At 58.9% G+C, this 13,036-nt stretch overlaps 1 protein-coding gene across 2 annotated transcripts; it reads left to right on the top strand.

Moving 5' to 3' along the window:
• Positions 1–364: 364 nt before the first annotated feature.
• On the top strand, positions 365–10,383 carry KIAA0513 (the record flags this gene model as incomplete). Of its 2 annotated transcripts, XM_082005817.1 has the most annotated exons (12): positions 365–702; positions 1,454–1,553; positions 2,007–2,080; positions 2,225–2,295; positions 2,811–3,018; positions 3,466–3,506; positions 4,093–4,171; positions 4,504–4,581; positions 6,277–6,306; positions 8,795–8,875; positions 9,197–9,291; positions 9,411–10,383. In XM_082005817.1, 12 exons carry the CDS (start codon positions 365–367, stop codon positions 9,458–9,460), a joined length of 1,245 nt encoding a protein of 414 aa, XP_081861943.1. In that variant the 3' UTR covers positions 9,461–10,383. The 2 variants fall into 2 exon arrangements, with proteins under 2 accessions (XP_081861943.1, XP_081861944.1); XM_082005818.1 differs by lacking the exon at positions 6,277–6,306.
• Between the last annotated feature and the right edge of the window lie 2,653 nt (positions 10,384–13,036).

Below are 13,036 nucleotides of genomic sequence, written 5' to 3'. Positions count from 1 at the left end.
GAAAGCACATGAGTACTGCATGGGTTTGCTTATTCATGTGGCTGATGGAGAGCAGCCACCTCTGCCTGGCCTGTGCGCCCATGTCCCGTCCCTCCTTGCTGCCGATGGGCATGATAGGTGGTGGCCTGTGGTCTCCTCACCCAAGGTTCACGGTGGTGGTTCCCTGGGGTCCTCTCCTCACTCTTGTCCTTCCTCTGTCTTTCAGATGTCCTGCTCTAACCCGGTCCCCTGTGGAAGGACCTGTCTGCCTTAGCCAGCCCGTCCTCCCAGGCATCCCGCCGGCGATGGCCTCGATGCCCCGGTGAAGGGCGAAAGGACAAGGAACAAGTCCTCCCAGCACCGCCGCGTCCCCCCCGGGAAAGCCATGGAGGCCCCCCTGGACGTGCCCGTAGGGAACCTCATTGACTTCGATGCCGAAACGCCCACCTGCATCCCCTCGGAGCCCTCTCCTCCCGCCGCCCCCAGCGGCAACGGGCACCTGGGGGACACGGGGGACGCAGCCAGGGAGGAGAGCGATGCCACCGAGTCGGCAGACAGCGAGAACGACATGGGCGACTCCCCCACGCGTTGGGGCGGCCACCGCCGCTCCTCCTCCAACGAGTCCTTCTCCTCCAGCCAGAGCACCGAGTCGGCCCGGGACGAGGCAACGGCCGAGCGCCGGGATTTCATGCGGCACTACGTGGGGAAGATCTTCACCGGGGGGTGAGCGAGCAGGGCCAGCCAGTGCCGCCAAGCCTGCTGCCGTCCCGCGGGATGGGATCTGGCCGCTGTCTCACTCCGGGAGCATCCGTTTGCGCCCTTCCCCGTGCGTGGCTAGCGCAGCTTGTTGCGGCTGTAATGAGGCGTCGGAGCTAAGGGGGGGATGCGGGCGCTGACTTGCACCCCTCTCTGGGGCAGTTCCCGGCTCATCTTTCATCCCCAGCTTCCCTCCCCGCTTCTTCCTCCCCTTTCCCACGCCGGGGGTCTCCAGCTCCTCTCCCCCGTTGGGTATCTCAGCCCGCACGTGCCATAGGGCAGCCCCCGGCTTCCCCCCCCCCCCAGCCCTGCGTCCCCCCCAGCTCCCATCGCTGTGGTCTCCGCAACGCTGCGGCTCAGCGTGTCGAGCCGGATTGAGCAAACCGAGCGTGATGAGCAGCAGGGGCTGGTTTTGCTCGGGGGCAGAGTGTCTGTCTCTGGAGCTCAGTTTCTGCTCGGGCTGTCCTTGGCTCTTCTCTTCTCCCTCTGCCTTTGGTCTCCCCCCCTGCCAAGGAGGAACAAAAGAGCAGTGTGAGCCGGAGGATGACAAAATGGATGCTCTCCTTCCCCTCTTCCTCCGCTCTCCTCCCGGCGTCGCAGCGCTGGGATGCCGCTGCTGAGAGAGAGGATCCAGCTGAGCCGTGCTGGCTGGATGAGGGATGCTGGCCACATCCTCAACTTTAATGTTTTTTGGGGTTTTTTTTTTCCCCTGTTTCAGAGAGGATTTGGACCAAGAAGAGAAGGCCAGGTTTGGTGAGCTCTGCAGCGGCGAGAATGGGAAGGGCAGGGAATGGTTCGCGAGATACGTGAGTGCCCAGGTAAGGGGAGAGATGTGCGAAGGAGCGGTGACCCTGTACCGGGGCTCTGGAGCAGCCTGGGCAGGACGTTCAGGCCAGGAGAATTTAGCAATGGCCCAAAGCAATATTTTTGGAGGGCAGGAACTTGGGGAAAGGGAGGAACTTCAATACAGGGAGATACCGGAGTGGATAAATGCATCTCGAGGCAGTTAAACACGTGCTTGTTGCAATGTGGGAGAGAAGTCGTCTGTTTTATTTAAACTGAAATCCCATCAGCGCTCCGAAACGTCCTATTCCCTAGAAAAACAATTCAGAGAGGCAAACCGCTGTCTCCGAGAGGGAGGCCGGACCCCCTGTGCCCTCTGCCCACCTCCCTGCGGCCGGGGGTCCCGGGGGGGCTGAGGTTGCCCATGCTGCTTGCGGCAGGCAGCTGCCCTGCGGAGCTGGGCTAAACCCTGGGCTTTGTGCCTGCAGCGCTGCAACTCCAAGTGCGTCTCGGAGCAGACCTTCTACCGCCTGATGCAGTCCTTCGCCCTCGTGCTGTTTGAGTAAGTCGGGGAGGGGTTTGGGGCTTCGCTGCAACCACCGAAAGCCCCTGAGATCAGAGCCACGGCTCGAGGAAGGGCAGCGACCACGAGGCTGCTTCAGTTGCCATCGCTGGGTGTCTTCACCGAATCCTCCCTCCGTGGCAGGTGTCACCAGATGGATGACTTCAGCCCTGCCAAGAACCTCATGACCATGTGTTTCACCTATTACTACGTTGGTAAGAGGCACCTGCACCCTTGGGCTTTGCTTGCACTGGAGACCAGCGGTGAAGTGTGCCCTGTGCATGGGAAGGGTGACTGACGGGCAGCAGAGCTTGCCTTGCTCTGGCTGACTCCGATGTCAAGCAGAAAAGAGCCTCCATGGCCCAGCAGCTGTGCAAACCTGCTGGAGACCCTCGCTGGGGTGTACCATGGCTTCTAGCCAGGGCTATCTGTCCGTGGCGATCCCCAGATGTTCCCCAACCCTGGGGATGTGATACGAAACCCCCAGCCCAGAAGCACCTTGGCTCATTGCTTGGTGTGTGGCAGTCACTCCTCCATGGGGGGCTGGATTTTCTATGCAAAACTGGGGGGAGGATAAAGACCTACAGGAATTGAGGTGGGATGGGGTCTGGCTGTTTCCATCTGTACTCCTAGTCTTCGTGGTGCATCCTGTACCTGGGAGCAGGTCCCCCAGGAGCTGGCAGCACCCAGGACTATGGCTCCAGCTGAACTCCTGCCATGTTGCCCACAGGCAAGACCCACGCGCTCCCATTGGAGGCCAAGGAGAAGCCCATGGGCAGCATTGACTCTTACCTGAAGTCGGCGAACAGCTGGCTGGCGGAGAAGAAGGACATTGCAGAGCGGCTGCTGAAAAACACATCGGCCAAGACGGAGAATGTCAAGGGCTTCTTTGGGGGCCTGGAGACCAAACTGAAGGGTCCTACCACCAAAAGGAGCGAGTGGGTACCACTCTGTTGGGTGGGCAGAGTAGGCTGAGGCATGCACTCATAAGGTGACCAAGCCAGAAGCCTCCTGGGTGTAGGGCCACCATGAGCCAGGGGTTATCATGGCCATGGGAAGAGGGTCTCTAGCCTGGTCCCGTGCTTCATACTTTGGTCGTGGGCCATCTCATGGTCTGGGAGCCCTGTGTCCCTTGGCCGTGGAGATATGTGGTTCCAGGAGATGGTGCTGCTGCTTTGTGGTCTTCTGCATCATCTCTGTGCTGGGTCCGACTGGGATGGACATCACAGTCTCTTAGCCACCTTTCTGGCCCAGGGGACGATGGCATGGGAGCAGGGGATCTTTCAAATGAAGGTGGTCCCCATGCCAAGGGGAACGGGGTTTTGCTGCGTGGGCTGTCAGGGGGACAGGCTTCTTGGGAGCTGACACTGGTTTCTGTGCCACAGCGAAGGTGAGGACAAACCAAAGGAGAAGCTGAAGAAGACGGGTGAGTAGAGCCAGCATTGCTGAAGTAGACATGGTCAAGGCATCCCTTGGGGAAGGAGTGAGGGCTGGGAGTCGTATGAGATGCCTGGCATTGCCGGAGGTGTGGAGTGGGGAGAAGGGCAGGAAGGACCAATGCTGTCTCCTCTGAGCTCCTAGAGAAGTGCTCCAAAGCAGCCTTCACAGCTCCTTGCTTTGGAGCAATCACAGCTCCTGTCCCACAAGAACATCTTCTGGCATCTTGTCCTCAGTGGTACCAGGTTGCAGAGGTTTGGACCATCCACTGCCTCTGAGCTTTTGTGCTCTTCCAGCCGTGTCCCAGTAGCTTGCGCGCTACCGAACCAGTGGTCCAGTCCCTCGCATGTCCACCTGGGACATCCATGCCCCTATTAGAGTTAACATCTGCCCGCAAAGGGCAGCCAGAGCTCCTCTTCACGTTGCTGTGGAGGTGTTGGGGATGAGTATTTGGTTTGCAGACCTTGCCGTCATGGTGGCTTGGACACCAAGGTGGCAGGGGGGCACAAGGTCTGTGCATGGGTGGGAAGGTGGGAATCATCCTGACCTCGGCACGTAACTGTGTGTCCCCACAGTTTCCGTGCAGAGCCCAGAGGAGGAGAAGAAAGGGGAGAAGATCTACCTGTACATGCACCTCAAGCAGCAGCCCATCTGGTAACGCCTGCCTGGCATTGGCCTCCCCGGGGTGGGGGTTTGTCCTCCTTGCCCACACGTTCCCCAGACTTTCATGAGCGCTTTTAAGCTGCTGCTTCCCTTAAAAGATGTGGCCATGGCTTTTGCACATCCCTTGTGCTAGCGAGAGTGTGTTTGCAGGCACACAAGGAGCTGGTCCAAAACTGGACCAAATCTGCCAGACTTGCTTAGCCCCCTCCTTGAATCACCTCCTGGCCCCTGGGAAACGGGGGAGCTTGGCCCTGGGAGGACTCGGGGGCAGGCCGGGGGAGATGGCGGGTGGCCGTCCCCAACATCTCCCTCCCTCCCTGCAGGCACAACCTGCGGTTTTGGAATGCCGCCTTCTTTGACGCCGTGCATTGCGAGCGCAGGAAGCGGTCCCCCACCACCAGGTAGGACGTGACCCCATGGGAGAAGGAGACGCCGTGTCCCCTCCAGCTCCCCGGCGTTCCCCGCTGCTCCCTGTGACCCTAAACCTTACCGACCACAGGGCAATGCTCTGCTTTCCACCCGATTGCAAAGCTGCCAGGGCCACTGGGCTGTGGGGTGGGCAGGTGAGCAAGGAAAATAATCCCTTTCCTTGGCCAGGCAGATGTGCATCCTCTTAGGGATTTGGGAACGTGAACGTTTTCTTGCTCATTTTGCATCGTTTTTGCAAGCCCTAGAGGTGTTCCCAGAAAACCCAGCCAGGGTTAAGGCTGTTGGCGCTGAGTTTGCAAGATCTGGGAAAAGGTGCTTGGGGAGGTGCAGCGGACGGGGAGAGCACGCCCTGGGTCCTGGCCGTCCCCGGGAGGGCTGTGGAAGTGCCGCCAGCGCGGCGTGGGGACCGACCCCGGGCAGCCAGCAAGGACACGCGCTGGACACAGCAGCGTGGTCGGCCCCGAGGGCTGGGAGGATCGGGATGAGCCCTGCAAAGGGAAGGGGCTGCTCGTTTCGGAGGGTAGCTGTGTGCAGGGAGTGTCTGGGTGCCCGGGCATGGGGACCCCAGGGGGTGCAAGGATGGGTAAGATGCTCACCGGACTCGTGCCCATCTCTTGCTCCACCACGGACCTGCTGTGAGGGCTCGAGCAATTCACGCCTCTCTCGACCGCAGTTTCATCCCTCCGAAGCCGGACCGTGCCGCTGCGTGTCCGTGCGGTGCTTTGAGGCTTTGAGCTCTCGGGGTGAGAGCCGTTGAGCTCAGAGCATTTGAACAGCCCCTCTTCTGAGCAGTGGCAGCACTTCTTGAAGCAGCCAGCCCTCCTGCATCCTCCCCAAAACCTGAGCCGAGCCACGGCAGCCCTGGCTCACGCCGTGGGATGCTCCGCCAGGCTCGGCGCAGTCTCTGCGTTCTCCTTTATCGCTTTTCTTTTTTCCCGAGTGAGCCACTGAAAGAACCTGTCGAACAGTAATGTAACCATAACTGCATTTGCTTTGATTAAGCCCCAAATTAGCAGCGGCAAATGTCTCACAAGGACATACGCCACCGGCAGCTGCTCTCTGCTCCGAGTGCCTTTCTCAATTAACCTGATGGCTGAGTCAGGAGCGAGCCCGACTAACGAATGAGCTTCGGGAGCTGCAGCTTGGAGTACTCCGAGTATCTCAGGGGGGTTGGAAGGTGGTGGTGACCCCCCTCAGTCCTCTAGAGAGGGTAATAGAAGCCACTGGGTGAACTGGGATGCTGCTTGCTGGGCTGAGGATTAAAATCCCTGGCAGGAGGAGTTGGTCGGCGAGGGCTGGCGTCCCGTGGGCTGGGTTTGAAACGCCAGGGACGGTGCTTTGACCATGGCAGGCGACCGCAGGGTCCGTGGTGACCGGTTTGTGACAGTGTCCATCCCTGTGGGGTGGCCAGGGCATCGCTGGGGTGGCCGGGCTGTGTCCTCCCGGGGTTGCGGTGAGAGCTGGGGAAGTTTTTTCTCCTCTTGGTGGGGAGGGCAGGGGACGGGGGGCACGAACCAGAACTAAACTCCTCTTTTTCTCTCTCTTTCCTTTCTCTGCCTCTAACAACCTTCTTCCGTCTCTTCTTCTCTCCTTTCCCCTCCATCCCTCTATCTTGCATGATCTTTCACGCACCACTTTTGTCGGCCCCGTTTCTGCTGCCGCTCCAGAGGGAACGCTGGGGAGGAAGAGGAGAAGAGGTGTGTCTGTCCCCGTACTCGGTGCATTAGTGTTGAGAGGCCAAAGCTCACTTCAGGTCCAAACCCTGCCCTGGGGAGGGGGGTAACACGTTTCAGGGGGGCTCTGAAAGGCCCTTCTCCAGCGGGGAGGAACGGCCGCCGCAGGTCTGGCTTCACGTGCATCCCCCTCTCAAAAGGGCTGGAGAGGTTTAGATCGGTTCCTTTTTAACGTGGGTTTTTAGAAAGAAACCCAACCAGTTTCAAGCTCTGATATTTCACCGTGGGAAGCAGATGCCCAGCTGCTGGGGAAGCCCGTTCCCGGGGCAGGTTTTGGACATGAACTGAGCCTATTCACGGAGAAAGCATCCCTCTCTCCCATCCTTCCCGCTTGCTCCTGGCTTCTGCTGCCACATAAGATGTGCCGAGGATCCTTTGCCAGCTGGAAAAGCTGGTCCTTTTGTTTTTTTTTTTTTAATGCCCTCTTGTGTTGCCATCCCTAGATAAAAGAAAAACGCAAACGGGGCTGCATGTCGCCATCGTGAGCACGTCCTCCGGGTCGCAAAGCTCAAAAGCAGCCGCATCCATCCACGCTCCGAGCTGGGAGCGGGGAGAGCCATCGCTCTCTTGCTGGAGCATGGGATATTTGATCTCGGAGCAAATCACATGGAAGTGATGGCATTAGCAAAGAGGATGAGGGCTCTTTGAAGCTTGGCAGTAAATCTTCCGTGTGGCTAAGGCATGCGCCGGCAAGCGGGTAACTTAAATATTGCTCAGACGGAGCGCTGCTCGGGTTAGCTCTGCGGGGTGAAACGCTGCTGCTGAAACGATGCTGAGCCGCCGAAGCCACGTCTCACCGGCGCGTTCTCGCCGGCCCCTGCCCGCGGTGAGGCTTTCCCGGGTAAGGTGTTAGCACAGCCCGTGGGGGTACGCACCCCTGCGCCTGCCCCGCCGTGCTGGTGTAAGGATCAAAGGGTTTGAGTAGAGCCACATGTGGGCTTTCCCCCTTCCCAGGCATCTTACTCCCGAATAACAAGCCAGAAGCACGGCGAACTTTTCTTGGGCACTTTGATAATTTTTTTTCTCCCTCCTTCCTCCCTCAAAAACATAAAAAGGCAGGAAAAAAATAGTTACAAACATTCTTCTTCTGTAAGTGGGCCAGTGAGATCTGAAGTTTTGCTTCCAGATTTCAAAGCCCCTTAATTTGATTCTTCTCCTTTCTTTTCAGCCTCCAGATTTGGTTGTGGTTTTTATTTGCTATCGTAAGCTTTATCTGGGAGAAATTACACCTTTTTTTTTTTTTTTAATCCCTTTAAACATATCATATAAGTTTCCAGAGCCCTATAAATATAAGCAGCTCACCCCTGGAGACCGAAGGCTCAGCTCAGCAGCTTTCGCACACCCGGGCTTGGCTGACTGGAGTGAGGACAGGCTCCCCGTGGTGGGGTCAGCCTGCCTGAGCACTCATCCTTTTCCAGTTTCAGCAACACAAACACGCGCTGGGGCTGAGCTAACCTCTCGGAATTTACTGGGAGACACCCTTCTTCCCAGCCTCCGCTTCCACCCGACACAGCTCCCCTCATCCTGCTTGGTGTGCGGTCTTGCTCCTGGTGTTCTCCTCTTCCTTCTCCTCCATAGAGCTATTTTTCTTCTACCTATCCCTGTTTTTCCTTGCTTTTTCTCCTCTTATCCTTGGCTGTAACCTCACGTGAGTCCTCGGGAGAGAGCTGGCTTCACCCTGGAGCTGTTATCTTCCCCGGCGTGCATGCACCAGCCTCCCCTGCCACCCCCCGGGCGTTGCACCACCACAGTGACATTTCTGTGTCACAGGCTTTATTCCCAAGTGGAACGCCTGGATGGGGACTCCTGCCACCGCCTCGGGTCGGTTGCAAACGCCTGGAGCTTAGAAACCCCCTTCCCTTAAGGCAACGCTGCAGCTGCCTTTGCGAGGGAGCCGGAGCGGGGCCGGAGCATCCTCAGGGCAGCGCTGATTCGGGACAGCAGTGGGGCCGTGGGAGGGGTACAGGAGCCCCCCATGATGAGTGGGGGAGCAGCTTGCTTGGCACTGGGGGAGTTGGAGCCCTGCTGCAGACGGGGGAGAGGTGCCTGGTACCCTCCCGGTACCCCCCCCAAGTTGGGGGGGCCCTGCTGGGACGGCCATCCCCGCGAGCTGCACCCCCCCGCCTCGCTCGTCCCCCGTGCCGAGGGGACGGCACCGAAGGCGAGTGACGCGAGTGACGCGAGCCCTGCGCTGGAGGGGCCGCTGCGATTTCCCAGCTCTTGACCAGGGCCTTCAGGAGAAAGCCAAGGCTGAAGACGGCTTTTTCCCGGGGCGTCTCTCGCTTTGCCCCAGGGCGAGAGATTCTGCGGAGGGATGCAGCCCTGCGCACGTGCTGGCAGCCGCAGGAGCTCTCGGTGCCCTCCTGTCCTCAGCCGTGTGGCCCGGGGCGGGGGGGATGCGGGCAGGGGGTCCCCCGGTGACGGCGATGCCAGACGGGCTTGTGCCTTGCAGGGAGAAGTGGTGCCACATGACGCAGGAGGAGCGTGACGACAGCCTCCGCTTCAACGAGAACATCACCTTCGGGCAGCTGGGGTGAGCGGGGCGCGGGGACCGTCCCCTCTGCAGCCGGGCTCCGCGGTGTGTCCTTGCCAGCTGTGGGGACACACACACCCCCCTTACAGATGTTCCCCCGCTGGGGACATCCCTTATGGTGCTGAGGATGCTTCTCCCCAGGACCTGCTCCTGCCCTTACCTTGCAAATCCGGGTGCCGCAGGGACCTAGCGCGCTCTCCCACAGCCCCGAGCACCACCCCAGAGCCCGGTGCAAGGGGCTGTGGAGAGGAAGAGGAGGGTGGGGGGAAGAAAGGGCAGCCTGACCCTTCTCTCGCCAAGAGCATCTCTGTCCTTCCTCAGCACCTTCATTCACAACATGCTGGCGTTCGGCCTGAGCAAGAAGCTGTGCAGCGACTTCCTGAAGAAGCAGGCGACCATCGGCAATTTGGATGAAGGTAGGGGCGAGCCCGGGGGATGCGCACCCCCTTCGCGGGGTCCCGGAGGGAGGGAGCCCGCCTGCCTGGCCGGGATGCGTCGGCACCCTCCCAGCACCCTTTTTCTCTCTCCTCCGCAGAGCAATACAAGCTGCTCAGCGACCACATTGAGCAGATGGCCACCGAATAGCCGCCTGGCCGGCACGCTGCGGCGAGAGACGGCGGCCGGAGCGGGTGGGGAGGGCAGAGAAACCCACCTCCGGGGCTACCTTAAACCGAAGCTCGGCTACTTAAAAAAAAGAAACACACACACAAGCTGCAATAAAACCTGCATGACCATCCGCCAAACTTTAGAGCTGCACCAGGGCAGCCTGTAGAAATAGGAGCCAAACAGCTCCCCCTCCCTCGCCAGACCCTCCCGCCTCTATTTTCAGAGTAGACAGTCCCAAAAGTGTATTTTGTCGGTTAAAAAAAACCCAACCAACCAACCAACCAACCAACAAAAGCCAAGAGAAAAGCAAAAAGAAGGCGACTGCTGCAGTCTCCCAGCGTGCTTAAGGGAGCTGTATCGCTGCGTCTCCAGCCCCGCCGTGAAATGCTGCCTGCGGTCTTCGGCGTCCCACAGCAGGACAGCGGTGGGTGCGGAGCCGCCAAAGGTCTTTGCTGCTCGGTGCCTTTCCGAGGCTGCCGTGGACGGTGGTAAATCCGGAGGAATCCAAGGCTGCGAGCCTCCCACTTTATTATTATTATTTCCCCGCCGGCATCTGCTGCGCAAGCGCACTGGAGGCTGGAGCTGGAGCAGGGATGCGGGAGGTTACGGCAAGGGACGGCATCCAACCGCCGGGGCCGCGTCCGGCCGCGGAGGGAAGCCGCTGCCGGGAGAGAGCAGCCGACTCTGCCTCCAGTTTGACCCGTGTCCCTGCGTAGTGAGGCCCCGGCTGTTGGCAGCACGAAGGTTTGTCCTGGCAGCGCAAGAGCCGGCTGCTGAGGATGGCGATGGTCGGGATGCAGCGGCTGACGGGAGGCTCTGGGGCAGCCTGGCAGCTGGTTGTGTTGCGTATCCAGGGATGTCACCGCCGGCCGGGGACACGGGCGCTCGGGGGCTTGCTGGGAGCAGAGACGGGCTGGCAAAGGGCTGCTGCCTCCCTCGGTATAAGGCTCCTTGGGAACTGGAGGGAAAGCCTTCCCTTGTGAAACCTTCCCTGCGCTGCCTGTGTGGTTTTGTACTTCTGGGCTGAGAGAAAACAGTTTTCGCCGTAACTTTAGCCTGGATCAGCAGGAAAAAAGCCACGGCCTTGGGTGGGATCGCTGGGAGAGCAGGCGGAGCAGCCCCGGTGTGACAGCAGCTTGGGAGGAGGTAGCAAAGCAGCGGCGAGGCAGATTCCCCCTGTGCCCAGTCCCCGCTGCGTTGTCAGCGTCAGGTCTGCCGCGGGCTCGTGGCATTTCCCGAAGCCTCCTGGCTTCCCGCAGCAGCCGTGGCATTGGATCAACCTCCCTCCTTCCCCGGGCTGCACCTCACTGGCCTCTCCTTCCCCAGCCCCTTCGCTCCAGCTGATCGTCAAGCTCAAACCTGAAATAGCTCTGAAGCCCATCTCCTGTCCTGCTGGAGCCGTGGCAGCTACCCGCGACGCAGCGAATCTGCTTTTTCCCCGCGGATTTTGGCACGAGGCTTGCGGGGAGGCTGGGGACAGGGGGACATCGCTGCGCCCCTCCGCAGGGTGCATCCCTGCTCTGATGGGGAAAGCCGCTCCGCGAGCAAGAGGAAACCCCAGCCCCTCGCAGCCAAGGGTCCAGCACTCCGTCTCACCCCAAAAACATCGTCCTGAAACGTAAGTCCGGGTTTCAGGGGACCATCGATCCGGTTTTCCCCATCCGCTGTATCCCACAAGATAAATAGCATAACAGGTTTTTTTTTCCCACGTAGCTCTTAGTTTCTGGCCTCATTTCCTAGCATCAAAATGATGCTTTTACCTAAGCTGGGCTTCCCTTGCCGCTGGGGCTGGGACTCTGCTCCGCGCTGGGTCTCGTAGAAGGATCGGATCCAGCACTGCCTTTCCCTTGCCCGTTCCCAAACCTGGTAACTCTTTACCAGAGAAAGGTTGTTGTGTCGTTTGTCAGCAAAACCTCGACAAACGCCTTTCTGATGGAGAGGATGTGCTGGACCACAGGTATCGGACCTGCATCCTGGAGCATCCCATCCCCACAGCATCCCCAGGTCTGTCTCCGCTCGGGTCTTTCCCGAATCCTGCTTTGTTTCTTTATTATTTTTTTTTTTTCCCTCATGAAAAAAAAAAAGTTCAGCCATGAAGTATATATTATTTGCATGTGTATTTTTCTAAAAAAAAAAAAAATTAAAATTTAAAATGTCCGTAAACCCTTCTCGGCTGGGACTACGTGAAAGATGGGGTGAGAGAAAGAGAGATTGGAATAAATTGTCTTAAAAATTACTTTCTCGCTCAGCCGTTGTCGTGTGTTTTAATTAGATGGATCTTTTCCGTGCTGCCTGCTCGGCCTCGATGGTCCCTGGTGTCTCTCCCAGCTCAGCCCCCACCGGCTTCTCCCTTTTGATGACCTACTTCTTTAATAGGGAAAAATTGATGCACCTTTTAAAGAAATGTTAGCGTTTGCCCCGGAGCCAGCTAGGCACACGAAGGAGATTTAATTTTTATTTTCTTTTCCCCTGTGTGCTTAATCTCTGCCAGTCGCCACTGATCTGACAGTGGAGCTGGGATCCTGCTCTGGCCTCGGGACATTTGATTTCAGTGTATTTAAAAATCAATTACTCAGTATTATCTTATTAAAAAAAGATGTTCCCTTAGATTAATGGGCTGGGAGTGTCATCCTCCACCCGGGCTTTGGAGACCACGTCCCCTCGGGACTCCGTACGGCCGAGCTGAGCCTGTTCCCTGCCCTGCAGTGCTGGTTTCTCTCTCGACAGCCCAGGAGCAGGGCTTCACGGCCACGTTTCCCTTAGGAAGGAGCTGCCCTGCTCCTTCCTCTTTTTTAATCACCCTCCTTGGAGCACTCCAGAGATTCACCATCGGAGGAGGGAAACGCACCAGCTCTGCAGCCCGTGAGTGGACGCCTTACCTGGGGTTTTACACAGGTACGGGCTGACCCGCTATGGAAAACCAGAAGCCGCGTGCCGTGGGACCGCTTTTGTTCCCTCCGTCCGACGAATTACTTATCACCTGGCCTGATAAGCTTGTGTGCGTAAGAAAGGGAAAGCTTATTCCTTACGTACTTGCTCAGTGCCGGGCGCCCTTGGCAGCGGGTGCACCCCCAGCACCTCCCGGCCGCTGTTTGCTGGCTGGGTGCAGCCTGCACTTGCAGAACGGTATAGAGAGGCTATAGGGGCAGCACGCGTAGCGAGCGGGAGCGAGACCCTTGGCCGCTTAACCCCGAGCTGGGAGGTCTACCCGGCCTCCCCGAAGTGCTAGGGAGCAGTGTCCCTGTCCTGCTCGACGGGTGGTGGGCGTTGAGCTTTCATGGGTGAGAAATGAGCTGCATTAAGCCAGGCGAGGGGCAGCTGAGCCGTGGCACCCTACCCAGGGGGGTCTTCGGCCGAGCTAAAGTCGCCCTCATTTTAAATCGGGTTAGAGCAGCTGTGATTTGGGTAACTGCAGCCTCTCGGCTCCCGGAGGAGCCCCCGGCACAGGGGCGAGCAGCGCTGGAGGGGGAAGGTGCTGTACATCATGGGGACAGCCTGTCTCCTCGTCCCTCCCTCCCTGCGGGGTATTAATTACACCCTCTGTGCAGCAGCTTT

Source organism: Phaethon aethereus (genome assembly GCF_964289735.1).
Source record: "Phaethon aethereus genome assembly, chromosome: 13".
NCBI lineage: Eukaryota > Metazoa > Chordata > Aves > Phaethontiformes > Phaethontidae > Phaethon > Phaethon aethereus.
Note: the sequence above shows the minus strand (reverse complement) of the source record. Positions and strands in the feature narration are given on the sequence as shown.